General features: G+C 35.4%; 3 protein-coding genes across 7 annotated transcripts; all 3 read right to left on the reverse strand.

Moving 5' to 3' along the window:
* LOC109715843 (mitochondrial import inner membrane translocase subunit PAM16 like 2-like) lies at positions 4,466–8,365 on the reverse strand. Of its 4 annotated transcripts, none has more exons than XM_020241039.1 (5): positions 8,198–8,365; positions 6,860–6,947; positions 5,918–6,048; positions 5,699–5,842; positions 4,466–5,325 (listed from the first exon to the last, which is right to left on the reverse strand). In XM_020241039.1, exons 1-4 carry the CDS (start codon positions 8,198–8,200, stop codon positions 5,717–5,719), a joined length of 348 nt encoding a protein of 115 aa, XP_020096628.1. In that variant the 5' UTR covers positions 8,201–8,365; the 3' UTR covers positions 4,466–5,325; positions 5,699–5,716. The 4 variants fall into 4 exon arrangements, with proteins under 4 accessions (XP_020096628.1, XP_020096629.1, XP_020096627.1 ...); XM_020241040.1 differs by having other exon boundaries at positions 4,466–5,341; XM_020241038.1 differs by having other exon boundaries at positions 4,920–5,623.
* LOC109715844 (synaptotagmin-3-like) lies at positions 8,996–16,147 on the reverse strand. 2 transcript variants are annotated; one of them, XM_020241041.1, is made up of 12 exons: positions 15,862–16,147; positions 14,482–14,580; positions 14,095–14,145; positions 13,841–13,964; positions 12,767–12,885; positions 12,307–12,408; positions 12,138–12,212; positions 11,632–11,708; positions 10,994–11,243; positions 9,976–10,341; positions 9,450–9,578; positions 8,996–9,348 (listed from the first exon to the last, which is right to left on the reverse strand). In XM_020241041.1, exons 1-12 carry the CDS (start codon positions 15,970–15,972, stop codon positions 9,220–9,222), a joined length of 1,632 nt encoding a protein of 543 aa, XP_020096630.1. In that variant the 5' UTR covers positions 15,973–16,147; the 3' UTR covers positions 8,996–9,219. The 2 variants fall into 2 exon arrangements, with proteins under 2 accessions (XP_020096630.1, XP_020096631.1); XM_020241042.1 differs by lacking the exon at positions 15,862–16,147 and adding an exon at positions 15,717–15,852.
* Positions 17,450–22,244, reverse strand: LOC109715306 (cryptochrome-1-like). The gene is made up of 5 exons (XM_020240245.1): positions 21,402–22,244; positions 19,828–20,049; positions 18,723–19,435; positions 17,857–18,492; positions 17,450–17,752 (listed from the first exon to the last, which is right to left on the reverse strand). Exons 1-5 carry the CDS (start codon positions 21,712–21,714, stop codon positions 17,687–17,689), a joined length of 1,950 nt encoding a protein of 649 aa, XP_020095834.1. The 5' UTR covers positions 21,715–22,244; the 3' UTR covers positions 17,450–17,686.

Genomic DNA, 22,549 nt, shown 5'->3' on the forward strand with positions numbered 1-22,549 from the left:
GAACTTATAGACCAAATTATATACCTAATTATATGCCATCATCATTCTCTAAAACCTAAAGTGACATAATAATATTAATAATTAGCTTGATAATTAAGTGGGGAATAGCTTCTTTAAACCTAACTCCATTTAAGATATCAAATTGGGCCATGCATCATTTGATGCTGCATCATACTCCAAAATGGCCAACCTGTCCCTCTCTTATGTTCCTTCCAAACATTGTGCTCTTGAGACTTTTTATGTCCTAATTTTTGACCAAGCCCAAAATAAAAAAAAAAGTGTACTATGGAGACATAAATATAGTCCTAACTCCACACACCCATTCATCTATTAAGTCTTAACAATTCTAAGAATGCGTCTGGATCGGGTATAACTAAGAACTGCTTATTTTAGAAATATGTGCAAGTTAAGGTATAAGTAGGAACTAGACCAATTTTGCGTTTTAAAAAAAATTGGATTGTTTCCGAGAATAAGATAAATAGTGTTCGGATGATTAGATTGGGGCAAAAGGAATAAGAGTTACAATTTTAAATTTAAAATATTTATCTAATTAATTAACATAAAAAATTTATTAAAAATAATTCAATAATTAATTTATTCTTTAAGAAATAGATAGTAATTTAAATATATTAATTAAATTAATTAATAATTTAAGTATTTAACACCATAACTAAAATTAAATTTAGACTCTAATTAATATAGTTCCCAATTGGGAACAAGCTTGTTCCAGAAAAAGATTGGAACAATAGTTTCAGATTTATACTGGGTTATATTTACTAGTTTATTCCAGAGACCTGAGAACTACTATTCTCGGATACGAAAATTTGCACTTGGATTTAAAAAAGGGGTAACCCCCCCTCCCCAATCCCTGTACCAAACGGTGGCTAAAAGTTCACACGAGATGGTGACCTTAACAATAGTTGAATATATTTCTGGATCATTTCATATCAGATCGGTATTTTGAGTAATGTAAGCTCTTGCCTTGATCTTCACCTTATTCTGATGAGTTAAATCCTTTTCAGATTCATGGAAATGACACAGACAAAGTTAGGTTGGTTTACAAAGATGTGGTGGTGATGAGAGACATGATCAGTGCTAGTATTTCCTTTTTTATTATTTGGATATATTAATAAAGTTTCTTGAACAAATAAACAAACTTTGATGATACAACCCAACAACTAATCCAACATTGTTATATATTTTTGAAGGTAGCTAACCTGTCTCATCTTGTGTTAAAAATGCAACAAAATGGGCTAATACGTGGCCTAATTGGATCTATTTAGTATAACAAACAAATACAATGATTGATATGTAGTTTTTTTTTTTTTTTCCCTTAATCTTTGGTGGTTTTTTGTTTTGGATAGTTTTAATATTGATACATAGGTTTATTGAATTTGACCGTTATTTCTTATATGACTAGTGTATGATAATTTGATTTGCGGATCTATAAATATCATTTTTCTATTGTTATCTTTGGGTAAGTTTTCTAAGCAAGCTTTTTCTAGAAAAAAAAAAACCTTTCTAAGTTAGTTGTGAGATTATGTGCAAATTATAATTAGCCACTTAATCAAAACCTTGCTTTAAGGTTTCTTAATCATCTTTTTTTTTTTTCTTTTTCCCCCTATATTTTTCTCACTAAATTGCAAAAGATGCCCAAATATATATATATATATATATAGTTTGCTTAAATATTCGTGCAGGAGACTACACTATTACTCACCTAATCAGGCACTTTGTCATTAATAGCAACCTACTACTTGATGGTGATGAAACATAAAATGATGTAATTAAATAATTGATCTTTAATTAGTAAAGGTTTTGACAAATTAAGTTCAACTACAGCTCCTTAAATACGATATTAGAGCAGAAGATTCTGAATTTGTTTAAAGGTGCGTATAAACCGACTGTGAATTATATATAATTTAATGTAAATAATCATTGCATATTTACCTTGAAGCCCATAATTACTGAAAGACAAAATGGAAATTAGTCACTTGAATTTCTTTTTCCTCCTTTATCATAACTTTTCAAGCCACAATTATTGACTAACAAAAATTCCATATTTTTGAGAAATAAAACTTGGCCTAAGAATGGAAAAGAAAAGGACATCATTTTTTTAAAGAAGGATACAAGATTTGGAGACAAAGACAAACTACCAAACAAATTAGGAGTCATGCTTCAAATGGTTGGTGATATAATAAAACTTGAACAAGATCTTTGTTCTTTTGTTATTCTAAATGCAAGTAAAGTAATGTTTTTTTTTTTTATGTTACAAGTTACAAAAGAACAAGCAAAAACACCTCACAAGTTGACTAATGGTGAAGCACCAAAAACTCTAAAACCCTAATATATTTGTGGCACCAAAAAAAGCCTATTAATTGTGTCACTTAAAAGTGGTGCACAAGGGCCAATACATGGCTCCAAAGTTTAAAAGTGGGTTTTAGGTCATTGGTCTTGGATTTTCTTAGTTTGACCAAAACAAGTCAAATGAATCAAGCCAATCTAGCTCCAATTTTTATTCATTGTTAGAGTTAAAAAAGCATTGGTAATGTGAAATGTATTAATGTGAAATAATGAATAATCTTAGAAAAGCATTGACCATAGTTAAATAACCACATAAACATAGTTGTAGATGCTTGGGGAAACACACCCATCTTGGAAAATGCTAGCATTGTTGTTGATGATTCATTCATTAGTGGTAAAATATGCTTTTGTTGGTTAAAATGTACAAACCCTACCTAAATTATAAGGTTTTTGAAATAGGTATTTAATCTTTAGGAATTTTAACTTTACCACCAAACTTTATAATATTTGTCGAAATATCTACCTAAAATTTAAAACTCAAAATTTTTTAAAGTTGTCCAATTTCTTTTGTTTGTTTGTATACTTATTTTCTATTATAATTTAATTTAATTTATTATCATGTGCCTAATTGGGCTTTTACATGAGCAAGCCAAAGCCCAACGGGCGCATCGGTAATTAGGCCAAGTTTTCGGGCCTAGACTCAATTGGACTAATCGGGCCACTCGAGTCGGATTCGGGTCGATCTCTCTATATTACCGATCCGCGAAAGCTGTTTATTAAGAGTTTATAAGTAAACAAAAGATATTAATTAAGAGCTTTAATTATCATAATAATATATACATATATCAATAAGCAGTAATGCTATTTTGAGGAATGCTAAGTGGATTTACTTATTTATATTTGGAATATATATGTGAAAAGAATGACATGTTTTGGTTAGGGTTTAAAACTCTTTACAAATAGTTTAAGCACCTCAAAAGAAAATAAAAGAAAAAAAGATCCCTCTCCAATTTGGGCAGAATAAAGAATCACCAGAGCATATCTGAAAAAAAAAAAAATAACCAAAAAAGGGATAATTACCTATAAACCCCTCAAAACTTCGAAAATATCTCATTTACTCTTTTTTTTTCTTTCCAATATACCCCTCATATGTTCCTCTGTTATTCCAAAATACGCCTGCAGTTACCATCCGTTAAGTTAACTTGGGTTAAACGTGAATTAAATATTTACCACAGTTAAAAAAAATTTAAATGCTACTTTTGTCCTTAACTTAAGAGTAAATAAGAAATGTTGGTGATGACAGAAGGGTATATTTGAAAAGACCAAAGAGTAAAATACTTTTTGCGCCCCTAACTTAAGGACAAATAAAAAAAATCAATGATGGTAGAAAGGGATATTTGAAAAGGCAAAATAATAATTTCATATAAAGAACAGAGTTTATTAACAAAGTTTATTAATATATTTTAATTCTATGAACATATTTGAAATATGTTGAAACGTAAAAAAAATATTTTCAATATTAACCTTCTAAAAATGGTAAATCAGAAAGTCGAAAACTTTTTAGAGTGCGTTTGGTTCAAGCTATCTTTTTAGAATTGCTAATAATTCAATAGGAATCGCGGAGTTTAGTCTCTGACTAAAAAACACGAGGATAAAGTTTAATTTTCTCTATTATGGTTTCCACACTGTCGTCCAATATGTCAAAAAGTTACACTTAATTATTCTACAGTTTTATTTTTATTTCATCATAAGAATCGAATGTTTCAATAAAAGTTTTTTTAAAAGATAGTCAAATTAATACTTTTTTCAAACCACAAAATTGTGAAGTGTTGATTATGGAATGATAAAATATTATATCGTGCCATCATGTAATTTCTACAAAGTATCATTTTACTATCTTGTTTAACTCTATTTAAAGTAAGTACTTAAAAGTTTATCCTCAAAAAATTAAAAGGAAAAGAAGCAAGGTTGGAAACTATTCAATGTTCAATTATTTGATCTCCTGGTAAATATATATTATATGAAATTGGAAGGTAAAATGCGTGGTAACGCATGAATATTGCAATTTGATCTCTCAAAACCGAACTCTTAAACCTAACAAAATTTTTCCAATTGCACTCATGGTTAAAATAGGAAGAGAAGTTCACAACTAAAATAATAATTAAATGAAAATTTTAGTAATCATTGTAACTTGTTCAAAGATTAGGTACTCCCCCTAGATATTACCATCCAAAAAAACAAAATGTGCATAATTTGCCTCTCCAACCAAATCTAATCCTTTTGTAACATTACCTAGGGACACAACAATTACCAATTTGATCTCATGACGAAGAAACCCTAATTTTACTTGTTATTAGTGTGCTTCACAGCAGGCTAGTACATATGATAGTGTTGTGTGCATCCATGCTCAAAGGTCATCATGCGTCGACCATGGATCGCTCAGACATCTGCCGTATCCGTCTGAAAACCGCCATTAGACAGTGATTGGATGGACGGCAGATAGCTGAGCGGTCGACAGCCGACAGCCGACACGGTGGGCTTCAAGTAAAGGGACCCTTCACCTCATTACTACTGCTACTATAGTACTAATGCTGCAGCTAATGCTACAAACAGGATGATAAGGATGCAATGCATTGAGCCATTCATTCATCATTAAAACCATTCCCCCTCTGTTCACAGCCTTTTTCACTTATATACATAGGGCGGTCCCCTATTTATGTCCTAGATATGGAGCATAATACATAGATCTCAGGACATACCGACATAATCAAGGGTTCTGCATCTGTTTTTCGAAACCTTACTGATTACGTAAGTAACAATATGTTGTGTCTACGAAAGATCAAAACACTTCACCTACATCTAGAATCAACTTTTTTCTTCAAGAACTCTTTTAAGTATCACAAGGCTTTCATTCAAAAGATAGATTCTGCAAGCCAACAAATTTTGAACTCACCAGTCATGTGCGAGCCGGACGGGCCGGGCCGGGCCGGGTCACATGGGTCGAACAAGTGTTGCACAGCCCTAATCGAAATCCAACCTCACTCAATAAGAATAATTATGAAACATTAGACTGATTATATATACTCAAAATTAAATGAAAAGGAATGGGTATATAACACGAACAGTTAAACTTGAGGCAACATTTATTTTAACGATAGAAAATTGATCGCAACGGGCATATGTCTCAAACCAAAAGCGCAAAATTTCCTTCATTGGATCCTTGACAAAATCCTCATCCTTGTTATGACTTAATTAATCTGGCATTTATGCTTTACCCGTCAAGATACATAAGAGATGATTATTATATACACTTTCTACCCTGTAAACAAATATTAAAGGGGAAAGGAAAATTAATTAGTTATACAGTAAGAAAAAGGAAGAGTTAAGCAGGTACCAAGGAGTTGGTTTTATTTCAACTGCTTTCTTGAGTACCCTCCTTTTGGTATGCAGCTTCTAAGCACTCTTTTGCTCTATGAACCTTTGACTGTAGATAGAAGCTCCCGCTCTTCGCATTCCGCTCGAACAACGTGTCATACTTCTGCATCATCAAATAGCATCATAGCATCAGTCGCGCGTGCTCGGAGAGAGAGAGAGAGAGAGAGGGGTAAAAGACCTGCAAGACTTCTTCCCATGTTGACTGCTCCGAAACACCTAAGATCTGCCTGGCTTCCTGTTCGGTCATAGCTCTGCTACCTCTGCGGATGTTGTTCATTGCTTCGTGCGCAACACCGGTTTTATTGGCATCTTAAGATAGACACATAGAAAGTAAGAGTACTTAATGCTTCACTTAAATGCTGATTGACCATGATTTCACTACATGGTCCAATCGATAGTAACCACGTTAAGAATTAAACGCAAAAAATTCAATTTTGTTTTTCAATTGAAACTAGTAGGTTCAAGGTTCAAACTAGAAAAACCAAGCTGAAATATCTGAAATTATCATAGCTAGAGAGAGAGAGAGAGAGAGAGAGAGAGAGAGAGAGAGAGAGATTACTTATACCATTCAGTAATCTTATTTTTCAGTATTTCATGAGTGTAAGAACCACGAGCATCCATAGTATTGAATCATCAGTATAAATAGAATAGTCTGATATTCTAGCTAGCCTATCCCTTTTCAAGCAATAGTATGACCTACTAGTAGCAATAACATCTTAAAAGCAAAAAAAGAATTATTTGCAAAATAGTTTAAAGCAACCATTAGAGGCTACTTTCTCTATTATCCAATAAAATGTGCAGCTAAAATTTCGACGTAAGCAGTTATTTAACACTAATTAAGCAACAAAACTAATAAAACATTCTATAAAGTTCTGTTCTAAATATCTGATTTTGCTCCTCACAAACAGCCCATATGTTTCAAGTACTCAGACTCGCAACTTCAAATACTACATGTTATTCCACATATTGAAGCTCCCAAAAGTTTCATGCGAAAGCACTGATCGAAATCACAGATTACAGTATTACAGAAAGAAATTAACTAGCAGGAAATAGTATTAATCATAAAGTCGTAAAAGTCCATAGATCAACTTCTCAATAGCACAAGGTACAAAGGACTTACTTTCAAGTGCTTTACGATAAGCTTGTAAAACAGCTCTTCCCAATATTCCAGAGCCCATTATAATTAAGTTGGCAATAAGTTTCGCAGCCTAAAAAAAAAAAGAAATTTAACAAACACTCACAGGAAGATGCATACCTGAATACGTATGTGACTACACAGATAGATACATGTACATGCACATCACAAAGGCAATACATACAAAGAACAAATGCATTTTTCTTATGGGAAAATTATGTTACTTTATTTGCAAGGCAAAGAAAGCATTCTGCCGAAACAATAACATAATAATTATTTCCATACTTTCTCATTCAAGATGAAACATTACAATAACATAGCCTATTGGAGGTGAAACCCTAAATGAACCATCCCAAGTTCCTCCCAACGTACAGGACAATGTCCCAATATCAAAAACACAGATAAGAAGAACCGCAGAAGAGAAAAGGGAACAACATTTATTCCTGAATATGGTCTATCATTCTCACAATCAAAGAAATAAATCGGTTCACTGGGATGAGCAATTGCATCGATGGTAGGTGCATACTGCATACTCGTCGACAATTTTTGCAAGCAAGTTCAATGGCCGTCATCCAATACCTTCTAGTTCCAAAAATGTTCATATTCATATATTGATATATTTAGAGTGCTTATAGAAAGAATTATGTCACAATATCCAAATCAAAAGTTAAGCCCTTGTTCAACACAATCGCCGTACTTCTGAGTTTTCTTAAACACAAATTAGACCATGGCGTGAGCCAGCGAAGCACTGATTGCTCAGTTACCACAAAATTATAGATCGACGGGTACATTTGGCAACAATAAATAAAACCTATTAGTGACTCTTTTTGGTTCTTCATTTTTTTTTCTCCTTTTTTTCAAGAGGTCATTGAGCAACAATGACAAAAAGTGATAAATTCAGCGCATCCAATCACATAAAAACTACATTTTTCTTTAGAACATTGGCAAAAATACCAAACAATTCCTAGATACCAAACATAAAAATTATGTTTTTCTCTAGAAATTCGACGCATCCAAGCACATAAAATTTATGGTTTTCTTTAGAACATCGGCAAAAATACCAAACAATTCCTAAATACCCCGATCTAAACGCTCAAGAACACCCAAGAGGCCACAAGATCCAAATTTTACCCACGATCTCCGTAACCACCAAGCAATTCGTCTCAATTAAGAAAATTCAAATAGCATAAACGCGTAAAAATAGCGAAATAATAAGAATTAATCACAAATAGACCCGAATTAACATGCAATAACCGAAACCGAACAAGAAATCACCAAACAAAATTTTAACACGAGGGTGCAAAAGGAGGGAGACGGACGAACCATGTTAACGAATCGGAAGAAGAATCCGTGCGCAGTATCTGCAAATTTGGGGGAAATCGAGGTTTCGTGCTTCGGAGGGGTAAAAAATGGATTAGGGTTTGATAGGGCATCCACGAAGAGCGCGAGGGAGGCGGTGACGAAGAAGATCGGGGGCGAACGAAGGTTCGAGTAGCGACTATTAGGTTGGTCGCGAATGCACCGGTCCGATCCGGTCCGGTTCGTTGTGATGACTCCAAACCGGGCCGAACCATGGCCGGTTCAATTGAAGGGTAAAATAAAAAAAATAAAAAAAAGGAAAAAAGTGTAAGAGCCACTCATATTCTCGCTCAATTAAATTTAAATTTTTATTTTTTTTTAAGAAGTTTGAATTTTTCATCTATTAAATCACTGCCTACGCTTCATGCATATTACAAATCACTATTTTCAGTCACGTTATACTTCACCATTCAAAAGCATTGTCAGAAAAATTAAAATAATATTTTTCATATCACAAAACCGTCGCGTGCCAACAACAAATAAAAATCTGAAAAAATGTTTAAATCAGATGATTAATTATAATATATAGAATGTTCATATGATAAATTTAAACTTTTACTAAATTTATTAATGCCCGTCTTGTTATTAAGTAGAATAGAATTAACATGACTACTTTTGAGGAGAAACGCAAAAAATATATCATAACTGATTCATTATAATATATACAATATGATATTATGTACAAAAACAAATTACTCTCCAGCAATACGTAATGCAATACGTCCGCAATAACGAATGTAAGACGACAAAGTTACTCTCAAATGCAACAAATTTTCGCACATATCACGAATGAAACTAACATGAATATCATAACATATATTCTTCCATTTACAGAAATTTTCGCCTTTATATTGTTCCTTTCTGAAGATGAAATGATAATAAATTTATTTTTTGCAGTAATGATTATATTGTTCCTCTCACTATACAAGAATGCCTTCTCAGCGAAATCTCCAGCAAGAAATATAGTACATAACTAGTTTACTTCATCAAACAGTGCTCCATTTGATCTCGACATTTAGCTTTCCGTTCCGCGAGTTTATTAGATGGTATCTCTCGTTGATGCGGCCGTTGTGCACGACATCTGCTAAATTAATATCTACATGCCCAAGAGATTCCTACGAAAGCGAAAAAAAGGAGTTGAGTTAATAAATAAAAGAAAAGGAAAAAGAAAAAATGAAAGGGAAGTAGCGAAGTCGAAGATGGACATATTTCGGACCTTACTGCGAAAAGAAAAACTGCTGCGCTTGCTCATGACTTCGATATGGATTCTATCATTAACTGGGGCTTCTTCGAGCACGAATTGGAACTCCGTGTTCCATCGCGGGTCCCTGCTTTTCTTGATTACCTTCGAATCGGGCATTGGCAAGAAACATTGAAAAGATGATAAGTTACATGCCCACTCAAACACTGAAAAATTGAAGTACAATGTTTTAACATTAAATTTTAGGAAACCCAGCTTTAATTACCATGAACTTCGCTTTGCTCTGTCGAAATATTAAAACCTATATATCAACCCCTTAAACTACAAGTTTTCGTCGCTCTATCTCCGTCGTGAATGTACAACTAGGCAATATCAATCACTTTGTTGATAGGACAATGAGCTCGGTGAAAAGAAGTTTTTTTTTTTTTTTCTAGAGGACAGCAGTGAAAATCACAAGATTTGTAAAGAGGTTTTCTGAATCTAGGCTTCTTTTTAATTTCATAAGAGTAAAATATAATAGCAATGATAAATAGAAAAATACCTTAGTTTTCTTCTTCTCTCCTCTGAAAAGAATCACTGCGTAAGGATTGGTGTGATGCTTCCCTTCGACATCTTCTGCGCCTTCTATTGTCACCAACAACACCCCACCTTCAGAAGATATATCATGAGGAGCTCTTTTAATGCTAGCATGCTCTCGATCTCCGTCTATACTTCCATTTAACCTCTCATTCTCCTCTTTAAAAGGATCGAAAGTCAGCTCAACGACAAGTTTTCCTCTCTTCTTTTTATTGTGTGGATCGTTTGGGTTCATACTTTTGAGAAGATCAAGTGTGAATGACTTAGTCTCGTGTGGAGTTAGCGACCGCAGAGGAATTACTTGCATGCCCAACTTATCATGCATCTTGACCTGTACAAATATATTAAAGATTACATTACTTACATGCCGCGAGCATTTCCAGAAGTTTTAAGTGTGAAATGCATCAAGGCATGCAGTAAAAGAGAGAGACATTTATATATGCCCTTACAAGGTCATAATAATAATCATGATTTTTCATGATAGCACATTATACCAAAAAGGCGATTTACCATATTTTAAGAAAAAGAATGCTTTAGCGAACGTATATGTTATGCGGTCATATAAAAATCTTGTCATGCTCCACTAGGTTACTCGATCCCTCTTTGAGTATAAAAGAAAGCTAAGGTGAAGAATATATTCATGAATGTAGACGCGCTTGTGGCGAAAATGCAAAACAAATTTACAACATAAAATGCACAAGTTCCTAAATTAAATATAAGGGTTCTCTAGTAAAAATCTGCTCCTTCCATGGGTTGTATGAAAATTCAGATGTTACTGGTTAAATGTTGCAAATAAATGACTTTGCAGGGAAATATAAAAGCTCCAAGGACTTGCATCATTCACTCAAACAGGTAAATTCAACAAAGCGAATAGCCGAACTGATGAGAGCACATACTTCATCAACTTAAGAATGCCCTGTATTCAAACTATAACGATAGCAGAATATGATGAAAGAAGATAAGACGCAAATAGGAAGCTAAACCTTTTCCCAATCATAGACTTGGAGCTCGAGAACTTGGGTCTCAGGATCTTTCACTATAAGTTTGAAATGTTCATTCCATTCTGGATTCAAATTACTCATCTTTATTGAAGTTTTCTTCGATGGCAATCTCTCGCCACTCAATCTGAGTTTGACGTACGGGTCAGACTTCCCGAGGAGATCCATTTTTAGAAGATTCATTGCCCGAACAACCTTTACATGTAAAATGCCAACCGGCTTGTTTGTTGCCCCACTGTAAAAAAGGAGAGGCCAATGTTTAGAGAAGCCTTGAATTATCTTTGCTTGGATTAATTTCAACTGTACCCCTTGAAAGTTAAAATTATTTTCACATCCCTCAAAAGATTGAATCTGTACAGAAGCCATTAGAACTACTTGAACGGCATTTGTAAGATTTTCGCCTTCTGAAGGACATTAACGGAATTATAGATCTTTTAAGGGGAACATGTGTAGTTTTCCTTATATTTCAATAAGTTATTTCTCTAATTGTGAAACTGAAATAATTCAAAGATAGAAAATCTAGCAAAACTATGGGCAAACTTATTAGGAAAACGCACCTTAAAAGTATTTATGCATAGGATTATATTAACGTGATCGTTCGAGTCAATATTGCAGAAGCTTACCTGGAACCATCTAGAATAGGAACTTCTAAAACTTTGGGCCAATGGTAGAGATTTGAAATTTCTGAAGCAATTGTCTCCTGTAATAGACCAATATGACAGAGAACCAGTTATAGCTTAGAATATAACACCGTAATGAGAAAATTACCAAAGAAAAAAGGTGGTTTCTATGATACAGTGATCATCAAAGTTTCTAAGGCCCTTGGAATTTGAACTGATTTGATATTAAGTTATCATGATTCACCAATTAGTAAAAAAAAAGATCAAGATTTAAGAACAAAGTATCCATAACTAGGAAGGAGATTGCATTTTATTATGTAATTTCATTTTTGTCATGACTAACTAGAAAAGCCGAATGGGAAAATGAGGAAAGGCAGTGGATTTTGTATATGCATGTAATTATTTTAAATACCTCAGCATTTGGTGTTTACATGGATATGATATATCATACTTGCTAAAAAGTTCAAATTCCAATGCAGCCAAACTAAATTTAAGATAATAGTTTAGACCTGAACGAATCGATATAATCCGGGTATTGCCATGATATCTCCACCGAATAGTTTGAATCCAAGGTCAACATATGGCTGAGACAAAATTCAAATGAAGTCAGTGGGTTTTCTTGCAGAGTATTACACTGACGTTGTACTCCAGAGTAAAAAATGACCTATTTTCATTTACCTTTTCTGTCAAAGATACTCTCACGTTTGCAAAGCATGGAAAGCTTGGCACAAGAGGTTTTAGAGTCACCCGTGGTGACAATGATATTTGCAAATCCAATAGCTGAAAACACCATAATACCTTATTAGTACAAGGGGTTCACACTTTCATGCCTGAAAAATCATCTTTTACAAATTTACTCCTCTAAAATTTGAATTTTCACATATAATCGTAGTTTCTCAGCAAAAAAACCCGAGTTTCAAGCGGACAAGTCATCCAATCCATGTGACAAAGTTAGTTTTTGCATTAGAAAAGATTTTCAGAAAGAGTCAAACTTCTAATTACAAGGGTATATATTTGAGTTAGGTTTGAGAAGGATATATATGAAAGTACCAATTCAGTAAGCCACAATATAAATACAAATATCTGTATGTGCAATATGTCATCCTTGATTACATATTGCAAGTTTCTAACATCTAACCTGCACTGACATCTTTGGAAAGAATGACTTCAAAACGACGATGATGCTTGCATTGCTGGCCCATCGAATCACAGGCTCAAGAACTAACTCCTTTTCTTGAACTTCATAAACTTTGATACCTGTCAGAGCCAAGAAAAAGACACTCTTAGATTTAACATTTTCAATGATAATTTTACATATCACAACATCACAAAACATTACGGGGTTTATTGCAGGCCGTGGTTAGGGCAAAATTGCAAATAGCAATATAGTCAGGGGTATTCTTCATCTTAGACTTCATACCTTTTGGATGTTGGACTGTTATAATGCATTCAAAACTGGTACTCATGTGATACACAAGGATTTAGTGTTAAACCTAATTTTTAGCAGTTGATATTTGAAAATTGATCAGCCAAAAGATCTATGGAGATTAACTCTCCCTGGTTGACTTGTTATGTCTACACAAAGAGAAGGGATGTATGAAAAGATCAAATTAACCTTTTTAATATTGACAGAGAAGAATTATAATCATCACTATTCACACGCATCTGTTTTTTGGAGAGAAAGGTAGCACGCTACCTGCTTCATTCATTAAGTAGGTGAAATCAACATAGAGTGAGGCAGCCTGGGCCTCGAGAGGACACTTAGACAATTAACAGACAATAACGAAAGGAAGAGCCCGATAAAAAAACGAGAACAAGCAGCAGAACGAAGGGTGTAACAGACACCAACATCACCCTGCTCGACAAAAATCAGTCCACTCCAACGCCATCTGTTATCTTTCTTTTCTATAGCTACTTCATTTTTCATGTTGGTGCTACTGTTGGAGTAATGAATCAAGATTGGAAAATAGATTTTCTGTCCTCGTGAAATACAAGGGAAACTAAACATATGCCTCTAATGCCATATCAAACAATTGACAGTTATTATCCCATTAGAAATTGTTCAACCAATAAAAAATGATTAGATAGATGAGAAAAGAGCAGCACACACCTTGGAATGTAGGGGAAGAGTGCCAAGTGTTAGTTATTATCCATTAGAAATCATTCAACCAGTAAAAAATGATTAGATAGATAAGGAAAGAGCAGCACACACCTTGGAATGTAGGGGGAAGAGTGCCAAGTGTTAAATCTTCGAATTCAATTGACTCGATCCCGTACTTTCCAACATATTGATCAAATATTGGCTTAGCTGTACTTCTTATTAGATTGCACACCGCCTGAAATTAGTAATAATCGTATGTATAGTCATTGTAAATGAAAATTTAGTAGTAGAAAATGACCATAATCTAAGGCAACAAATGTAAGTCCACTGAAAGGAAAAATAGTCCATATGGAAGTTTGAAGAACCTTATTGAGGTAAGGCCACATATTAGAAAGAAACTTATTCAGCCAGTCGACCTGCAAAAGTTAAAAAGAAGGATCCAATGATTCAATAAAAAATAACTTGTTGGAAACTACAGAATATTGAGTCACAGCATTATGAAATGAGACCTCTGCAGTAAATTGAGCAGCAACAGAATATTTCTCTTAAATATATATTATGAAAATGCACTATAATTTCAATAAATATTCAATTTTCAATTTTTGAATGACATTCTCATCTGAAAATAGTTTTTGTCTCTACTGAAAAAGAATTTTCAGCTGACTAAACAATCAGGCTTTGAAAAAAATCACTATACAATCTGAAAAAATATCTGTATTTGGAAAATCTAAACAAGGATTAAAAAAACTCACACGGTCATAGTCGGGATTCTTCACCCATAATGGAATCTCGGGTAAAATTCTTTGTAAGGCCTTCGTATCTAACTCATGTAGAGGTCTAATAATTGGATCCTGCAAAAATCAAACATAAGAAAATGCCAAAATGTTTTTTATACTTATTGTTCCATTTACACATCAGTATGCAGTTCTTCCATGCGACGAACAAATCCATTTCCCTATTATCAACTCGTATTAACATAGAATGGAACCTACACGCTAGTGGGCTATGAACTTGTGAACAATGTAATTGCATTGCATGTAACATATGCAACAACAAACTTGTGTCCAACCGACATAAAACTCATGGAACTTATGGTAAGAGAGCGTTTGGCGTGTCCTCTAGAATAGCAAAATGAGGCATGTAAGCATTTGGCAAATAAAGTTTCTGGAGGACATGAAGCCCATATGAGTTTCTGAACCCCAAAAGTAGAAGTTTTGATTCGAAGCTTCTGCACGGCTCCAGCCAGGGAAACCAGCAATTGCTCGCAGGCCCACCATTAAACTATTGCCAAATTTGTGTTCGAAAGGGGAAACAAAAAACAGTGTGCGTAGTATGCGTCTAGGTGTGACGTCTTGAAAAGCAACTAAACATAGACGACAATGTCTAAATTTAAGCAATCTTGTGTGGTAAGCATTATTAGATCACTCGCTCCACATAAGCATTAATTGTAGTAGGTAAATACTTATTCAACAGAAGATGCATCGGGGCATGCCAATCAATAATGAATAAATAAGCAACCTATTTGAAAAAGAAAGATTTACTAAAAAGAAAAGATATGCATTGAGATTGTGCCAAATAGGGTGGATTAAGCGACCTACCAATTCAGACGAAGAATAATAGTAATTACATTTCTTACAAGAAAAGGTCAAAATAATTTCTTTTAATATGACACTTTACCTTTCTAAAATTACAGGATAAAACACTCAACAGGAAGCAAAGCATCACAAAGAAGAGATCATGCAAAATATCAGAAGAACAGCTACTGCAACTTGGTCAATATCGCACTCTAGTCCTCATAAGTCAAATAAATTTATTCTTTTTTTTCCTTAGCAAATAGCATTTTGTTCCTAAGACGTTGTTTTGCAACAAAAATTAAGTTTTGATAAACATTAAGGGACTAAAGAGCGTGCAACATATATGACAAATTAAGTCGCAGTGCAGGGGACGGAACAGGGACGATCCTGAATAACAAGCGCTCAACTCTTACATGGTTTGATCGAGCGTTTTGATCAACACTCAATCAAACTAAACATGTTTCTAAATTCAGCAATCAAAGCCATCGAATTCATCGAAACCGCGGTCGAATTCGGCGAAAAATTCCCAATTGAAGTGATCAGAAGCGAATTTGGGACCTTAACGTCGGTAGGGTTGAAGTAGATGTAGAAGAAGTATCCGATCAAAACCCCGATGGCGACGCCGCATCCGAAGCCGACGATCCCCAGAACCGTGCTCACGAAGCCCATCCCCGCCGCGGCCTCTCCGTAACCCCAACCGCATCGAGTCGATCCCCACGGAAATGGCGAAATGGAAATGGAAACTCCGCTTGCGATGTTGGATTAATAATAATTAAAAATAAAAACCGCCAAAACCGAGGGAGGGCGATGGTCACGTTCGCGTTCGCGTTCGCTTTCGCGGCTTCGTTCAACCAACGGTTTCGAATCGGAATTCGCCTCTTCCTTACAATACTCGGCCGGCTTCACCGGAATTACGCATCTGCCCCTCGCGGTTTTTGTTCTTTCGGTTTTTTTTTTTTTTTTTTTTTTTTTTTTTTTTTTTTTTTTTTTTTTTTNTCCGTCAAAAAATTTATTTTCATAAATAATCTCATCAAATTTATAATTATAATTATAATTATATTTCTGCTACGCAAATGCCACGTAAATGTTATGTAAACAAAAGAAAGGAGGTGCTGGAATAAATTGAACGCTGTAATTTATTCACCGTGTTTATTATAAATACGGAACACAGTGAAACGGTAAAAAAAATATAAATACAAAACACGGTGAATCGTTAGCTATATTTGAACATCAACCATAACAATTGCTTAAAAATAATAAATAAATAAATAAATGAGGGGGCTAAGTGGCCAAGTGGGGTATTAGCAAAAGTTTCTTTTGGTTAGACTCGATCCGGGTCGTGTTCAAATTTCAAAACAACTTTTGTTGTGTTCTTTTTTTCAATTTAATTATAAAATAGTACGCAAAAAAGATATTAATTAATTAATAAATAAAAATTGAGTGTAGTAATAATAGTAAATCAAAATGACACGTGTGTTGTTCCTTACGCTGTAGTCGGCTTAGTACATTAATTATTAATTAATTATTAATAAGAAAAGAGAAAATTGGGAAAATTACATGTTTATCCCTTGAAAGTATATTTACATTTTTTTGTCCTTGTGTGGTTTATGACATCTAGGAATATTTCGGTCCTAAAAGAATATTATTTTTGTCCAAAGGGTCCATAAAATCTTTAAATTTTTGTGCACTTATACCCTCATAAATATGAAAAATTATACATCAGGACCACCCTATTCTAATATTACGTGAAATAACTATTTATTTTTTAAAACTTAAGATCCTATTTTTAAAAAATATTTGTATTAATGATTAATAACTTCTGGTAACTTCGAGATAATTAAAACCCAATTGTGTAAACACGTTAATATACTTTGCTTGCGTGTGGAATTAAAAAACATTAAGAAAAAGAGAAATTCCTACCTACTATATATAAATGTGTCACATAATCAATCAAAGAGACCAAAAATAGTCCACATTGTTGATGTCACTAAATAAAGCATGGGTCTTCTTAAATATAGTATTTATAACCTGGGCATTGCACAATTGTTAAATTTGATCACGATAAGGGACGAATACTTTTACTTAAACAGCACTTCTGCAAAAACTCCGACTAGCGGAAACAAAGATAAAGTGTGCTTCTCTTAGCTGTTCATAGCAAGATCATTATCATTTATTATTCATAATTTGATAATAGTGCTCACATGTTACAGTAGTATACCTCAATGAAGGGATGGATACAAGTACATTAAACATTGAACTGTCATTAGATGTGCCTCAAAATTGGGGAAAAATAAAATATCACACTTATTTTTAAGATACACATATAAGAGAGGGACTAAAGTTTACTGTACATTAAGAACATCATTCTTCGGTTAAATCCGAGTCAACCACATCTCTTGGATGGTCTTAATCCTTTAATGCTGCTCTGGGCATCCTCATCATCCTCTTCCTACATGAAAACACAAATGATCAACAACAGATATAAGAAAATATTCATCGAATACGATTACTGAGATGTTCATTGCTTAATCTTTAATTCAAAGCTAAGGTTACCTTCACTGAAGATCCCATTGAAGCACGCCCGCTACTCTCCTTTAAAGGATTCGCTTCGGATGTCGAAAAAGATGCGGTTGGGACGGCGCAGGTACTGCTGCTGATGCTTCGTTTCCTGGCAGAAGACGATTCAGCCGTAGAACGCAAGTCTTCATCCACATTCGAAGTCGGCGCTTGATCGTCCAAGACCTGTTTGTCAGCTCCTCTTCCACTTAAGCTCTTTAGTTCCTCGTAGTTACACGCACTCACCTTGAGGTTATGGACCGACGGCACTCTTTGATCGAGCGATGACATACTGCAAGATACTTCTTTCTTCACAACGACCTTCGGGATGTCCAAACTATTTATATTAACAAGGTTATCAGCCACCACTTCATTTGAATCATTTAAAGCTGCGATCTTCGCAGCTCTGTCCAATTCCCACATCATGGAAACAGCATCATCGAGGCGTTCGCGAGCTGTGTCGATTTCTATTATGGGGTTCGGGTAGTTCAAGCCTAACTCGACTCCAGCTGCTTTGAGAACAGGCTTCGGAGCATCCCATGGATGATGGATCCATTCAGTCGGCATTCTCGCGAGTTCAGGTATCCAATTTCTCACATATTTACCATCCGGATCGAATTTTTGCCCTTGCACCTAATTTTTTACGAAAATGAGGGCGAGTGTATCATAAAAAGAATGAATCAAGCTGAGGTTATCACAACAAAATCATTGGCTTACTAGAATATTGAAGGCAGTTTTGTCATCTTTTCCTAAACAAAGGGAATGTAAATAAATGACTCGAGCAAATATGGTTTTGATTAAGTTTTAACTTCCAACTTTCCAATTGTAAAAAGTTTAAGTTCAAAAATTGCACAATCACATACCTCCGGACTATCGATGCGATTAAGCTCATGGCCATCCGGCAAACTACCCGATATATACTGCCAACCGAGGATATCGCTCTCTAAATCCGCGTCCAACAAAGTGTCCCAAAAGTACTTCATTCCCCACGTCCAAGGAAGAAGAAGAAACTTCACGAAGAAGCTTGCGACGACAACCCTGATCCTATTATGGACCCAACCAGTAGCCCATAATTCTCGCATCCCGGCATCCACTAAAGGGTACCCCGTCCTCCCCTGCCTCCATGACTTGAACTGGTTCTCATCGGCCCTCCAAGGGTAGTGTCGTAGATTACCCAACAAAGACCTCTCATGAGTGAAGGGAAAATTGAAACATAAATAACGCGAGTACTCTCTAAGTCCAATCGATCGTAGAAAGAGACTCACGCTCTCCTCTGCTTCGCAATTCCCTTCTTTCGCCCAATTTATTTGCTTCATTCTAACGGTCTGATAGATTTTTCTCACACTAATCTCGCCGAAGTGAAGGTAAGGGGACAACAACGATGTCGTGGTTCCTTCGACCTTCATTCTATTTCTGGAATATTCTAGAAGACTTCCCTCGACGAATTCCGCGAGCACCTTGTCCGCATTGTTCCAACCTGGCGACCAACCTCGGCTTAGCAATGCATTGCTTGATTTCTCCGGTTCGTTTTCAAGACCCAGATCCTCAATCGAGCAGCTTTGGATGTTTTCTATTCCTGAAATGGCAAATTTCGTGCGTAAATCATACAGTTGCCAATGAAATAAACATCTAGCTCCTCATTCTAATGGACTAATAGAGTAAAATATGAGTTTCCATGCATTCCCTCTGAAACCTTGCTTTCTTACATGCGTGTGTGTGTGTGTGTGTGTGTGTGTGTGTGTGTATCCTTGTAATTACAAAAATGCCCTCATTACGAGAACATTTTCCAATACGAAACGGGCTCCTGCCCGTAAATGGGAAGACTTCACACGTTACCATTCAAGTAAATAGAGATTAGCAATCAATAGCTATTGCAGATACGGCACTCACTCACTGATGAAGTTTGGGAGTACCACTTGAGATATATGTAGCATTACTCACTTTGTAAATAAAGTGGTCAATATCTACCTGCAGCTGGCACCAATTTCCAGGGCGGAAGAGGCGAGGCTAAGTCAATCGGCAAGTTCATGCACTTCTCCCAGAATGCATCGAAAGTTGTGAAAGCATGTCCGTTCTCGTCAGAGACTTCCCACGGTTCATAGAGCAGATCGGCATTAAAGCTTTGAACAGAGACTCCGAGGGCCGCAAGCTGATTCTTGATCTTGTGATCCCGAACGAGGGAAACAGGGTCTGGAAAATGAGGTTGTATGCATAAGAAAGAGGACCAATTTTCCACTATGATAACAGTCAATAATCAATAATCAAACAGATAAAGGCCGAAGGTTGAATTTTAAGAATGCCTGTATAAATATTGAAATAACTATTTTGTCCCCCAAAAATATGCAGAAGAACACAGAACCAATTTTAACACAACAATGAACTATTTTCGAACATATTTACAACGATATGCTTGCGGATAAAGAATCATTGGCTAAAAGCGACTAGCAGAATACTCCTTTAATACGTCCCAAAATCCCCTCTTTTCTCCCTTTTTTCTTCAATTTAATGAGATTGGAATGCTTCTAACCTCATAATCTTACATTTTACGAGTAATCTTGGATAGGATATGGCTTTGATGAGAAAAGAATAAAATACTCAAAAATGTGATGGTAGCTTGTCTGGGCATGTTGGCAGCACAGAGAGTGTGTCGTAGCACAAAACATACCACTAAGCAAATAGCATGCTCCGATGCCACAATTAAATCATGAAATGCAGGTATTAGAAAAATATTTATGGAGCCAAATCCAGTTAACGGACAAACACAAACCTCACATAAGAGGTTAAAAAAGCAAATAAAAGAGAAACCACCCAATTTGAAGTTCCCATTGAAATGGTTGGGTTTTGATGCTTGGTGAAACAACAGCTCGCAAACAAAACTGAGATTCAAGATTAATGAAACAGTCCTTTTTTTTTTGACAAGATTAAGCGTGAACCACGGCAAGGTGTACAGATTAGAACACAAAATAAGAAAACAATAGATAAAAATAGATCAACCGTCGAAGGGAGTTACTAGAATTTAGAATAAAAAATAAAGAAGAACAATTTATCCAGCATAAATCCATCTGAAGAATACAAAATATGGAATTTTGAAGCAATTATATGGCTAGGTATGTACGACGAACATAAAATTTAAGAGCAGATGCAACGAACAGTTACCCAAATTGCAAATCTTTAACTCAATTGATTCACTATAACTATTTCAGGATGAATTGATAGAGTATTACAATTCTCCCACATTATCTGAACAAAATTGGCATAGTAAGTTCCTAAGAACTAAGTCAAGAAAGGAAGAATAATGCCTGAAGTGAACAACTTTATAAGAAATCAAAAGTTCAAAAAAAAAAAAAAAGACCAAATGGCAACTTTAGCATATTACTATGTCTTGCAGAAAAAAGCCCCTAAAATTTGCACAGTTGTTTAGCACATCTACCGGAATTATTCATAACAAGAACATTCCCAAACAATCCAACTTAAATGAAAATGGGCAAAAGAAAGAAAGAGATAGTACAAATGAAAGGAGATTAGGAGTCTGGCAATATTACCATACAGATGATTATAAACTACTCTCGTCGCGCCAATTGCACCGATGCACTGCAAAAGAGCAGCGAGCGTACTCTCGGCTCGAATTAACGCAAGAGGGCATCCAAGCAACTTCAGGGACTGATCGAGGTGGCCGAGCGACTGCTTCAGCCACCACCGCGAAACCCGGCCCGGGTAGAACTGCCCTTCTTCGCTAGGGCACCAAACAAACACCGGAAGAACGCAAGCATCCTTCGACGCCGCGGCTAGGGCCGGATTGTCTTCGATCCGCAAATCCCTTCGAAACCAAACTATCGTTTTCGCAGAAGTACTCATACTCACCCAGATCTCACATCCTTTCCATGCTTCGCGTAAAGGAAATCTTTCACACAGGCATTTCAACAAACAGGATATGGGTGTGAGTGGGAAATCTAGGGTTACAGAGGAACAAGATTGGTAGAACACACACAATTACAAAATTGCTGCTCCAAATCCTTCACAACTTTTTCAATCTAGGAAATAAGAAAAGGACATCCTCGAGCAAACCCAAACATGGGCACATCTTCACACTAAAATCTAGTGTTTGTACAAAGATAGAGCAAGCATAAACTAGAATCCACCACAACAATTCACATGATCTACAAAACAAGCAAGTAACAGAGTTGATAGATAATAAGGGAGAGAGAGAAGAAGAAAAAAAAAATTACTGAATCAGAAACCAAGACCCAATCCTTTTCCAGAGGGGGAATTCTTGGCAGCAAGACAAGATTTCAATAAAAAGAAAGCCCTAACCCTGGAAATGGGACAGACAGCCCAGATAATACCCACCCAAATCATCAAGAGGGACAGACAGCCCCCTACCCAATCAGAAAGAAGGGTCTGTCTGACAGCTACCCCCACCAGTCTGAGAGGAATTCCCCCAAAACCCAATCCCCAGAATCCCAGATGAGGCCAATCCCCACCACCTTATCAGAACCCACCACCAAACCAAAACCCAGAACTGTAAAATCCCACATCTCTCTTTAGTAAAGAACATGTGAAGTGTTTACTTTTTTGATTCATTTATTTAACTATTAATTTCTCAGAATTAATTGGACTAGAATCTACTACTATTGGAGCACAAAATTTACCATGCAAAGCATTGATTGAGTAATTGCTCAATTACTTGTGC

Source organism: Ananas comosus, linkage group 9 (genome assembly GCF_001540865.1).
Source record: "Ananas comosus cultivar F153 linkage group 9, ASM154086v1, whole genome shotgun sequence".
NCBI lineage: Eukaryota > Viridiplantae > Streptophyta > Magnoliopsida > Poales > Bromeliaceae > Ananas > Ananas comosus.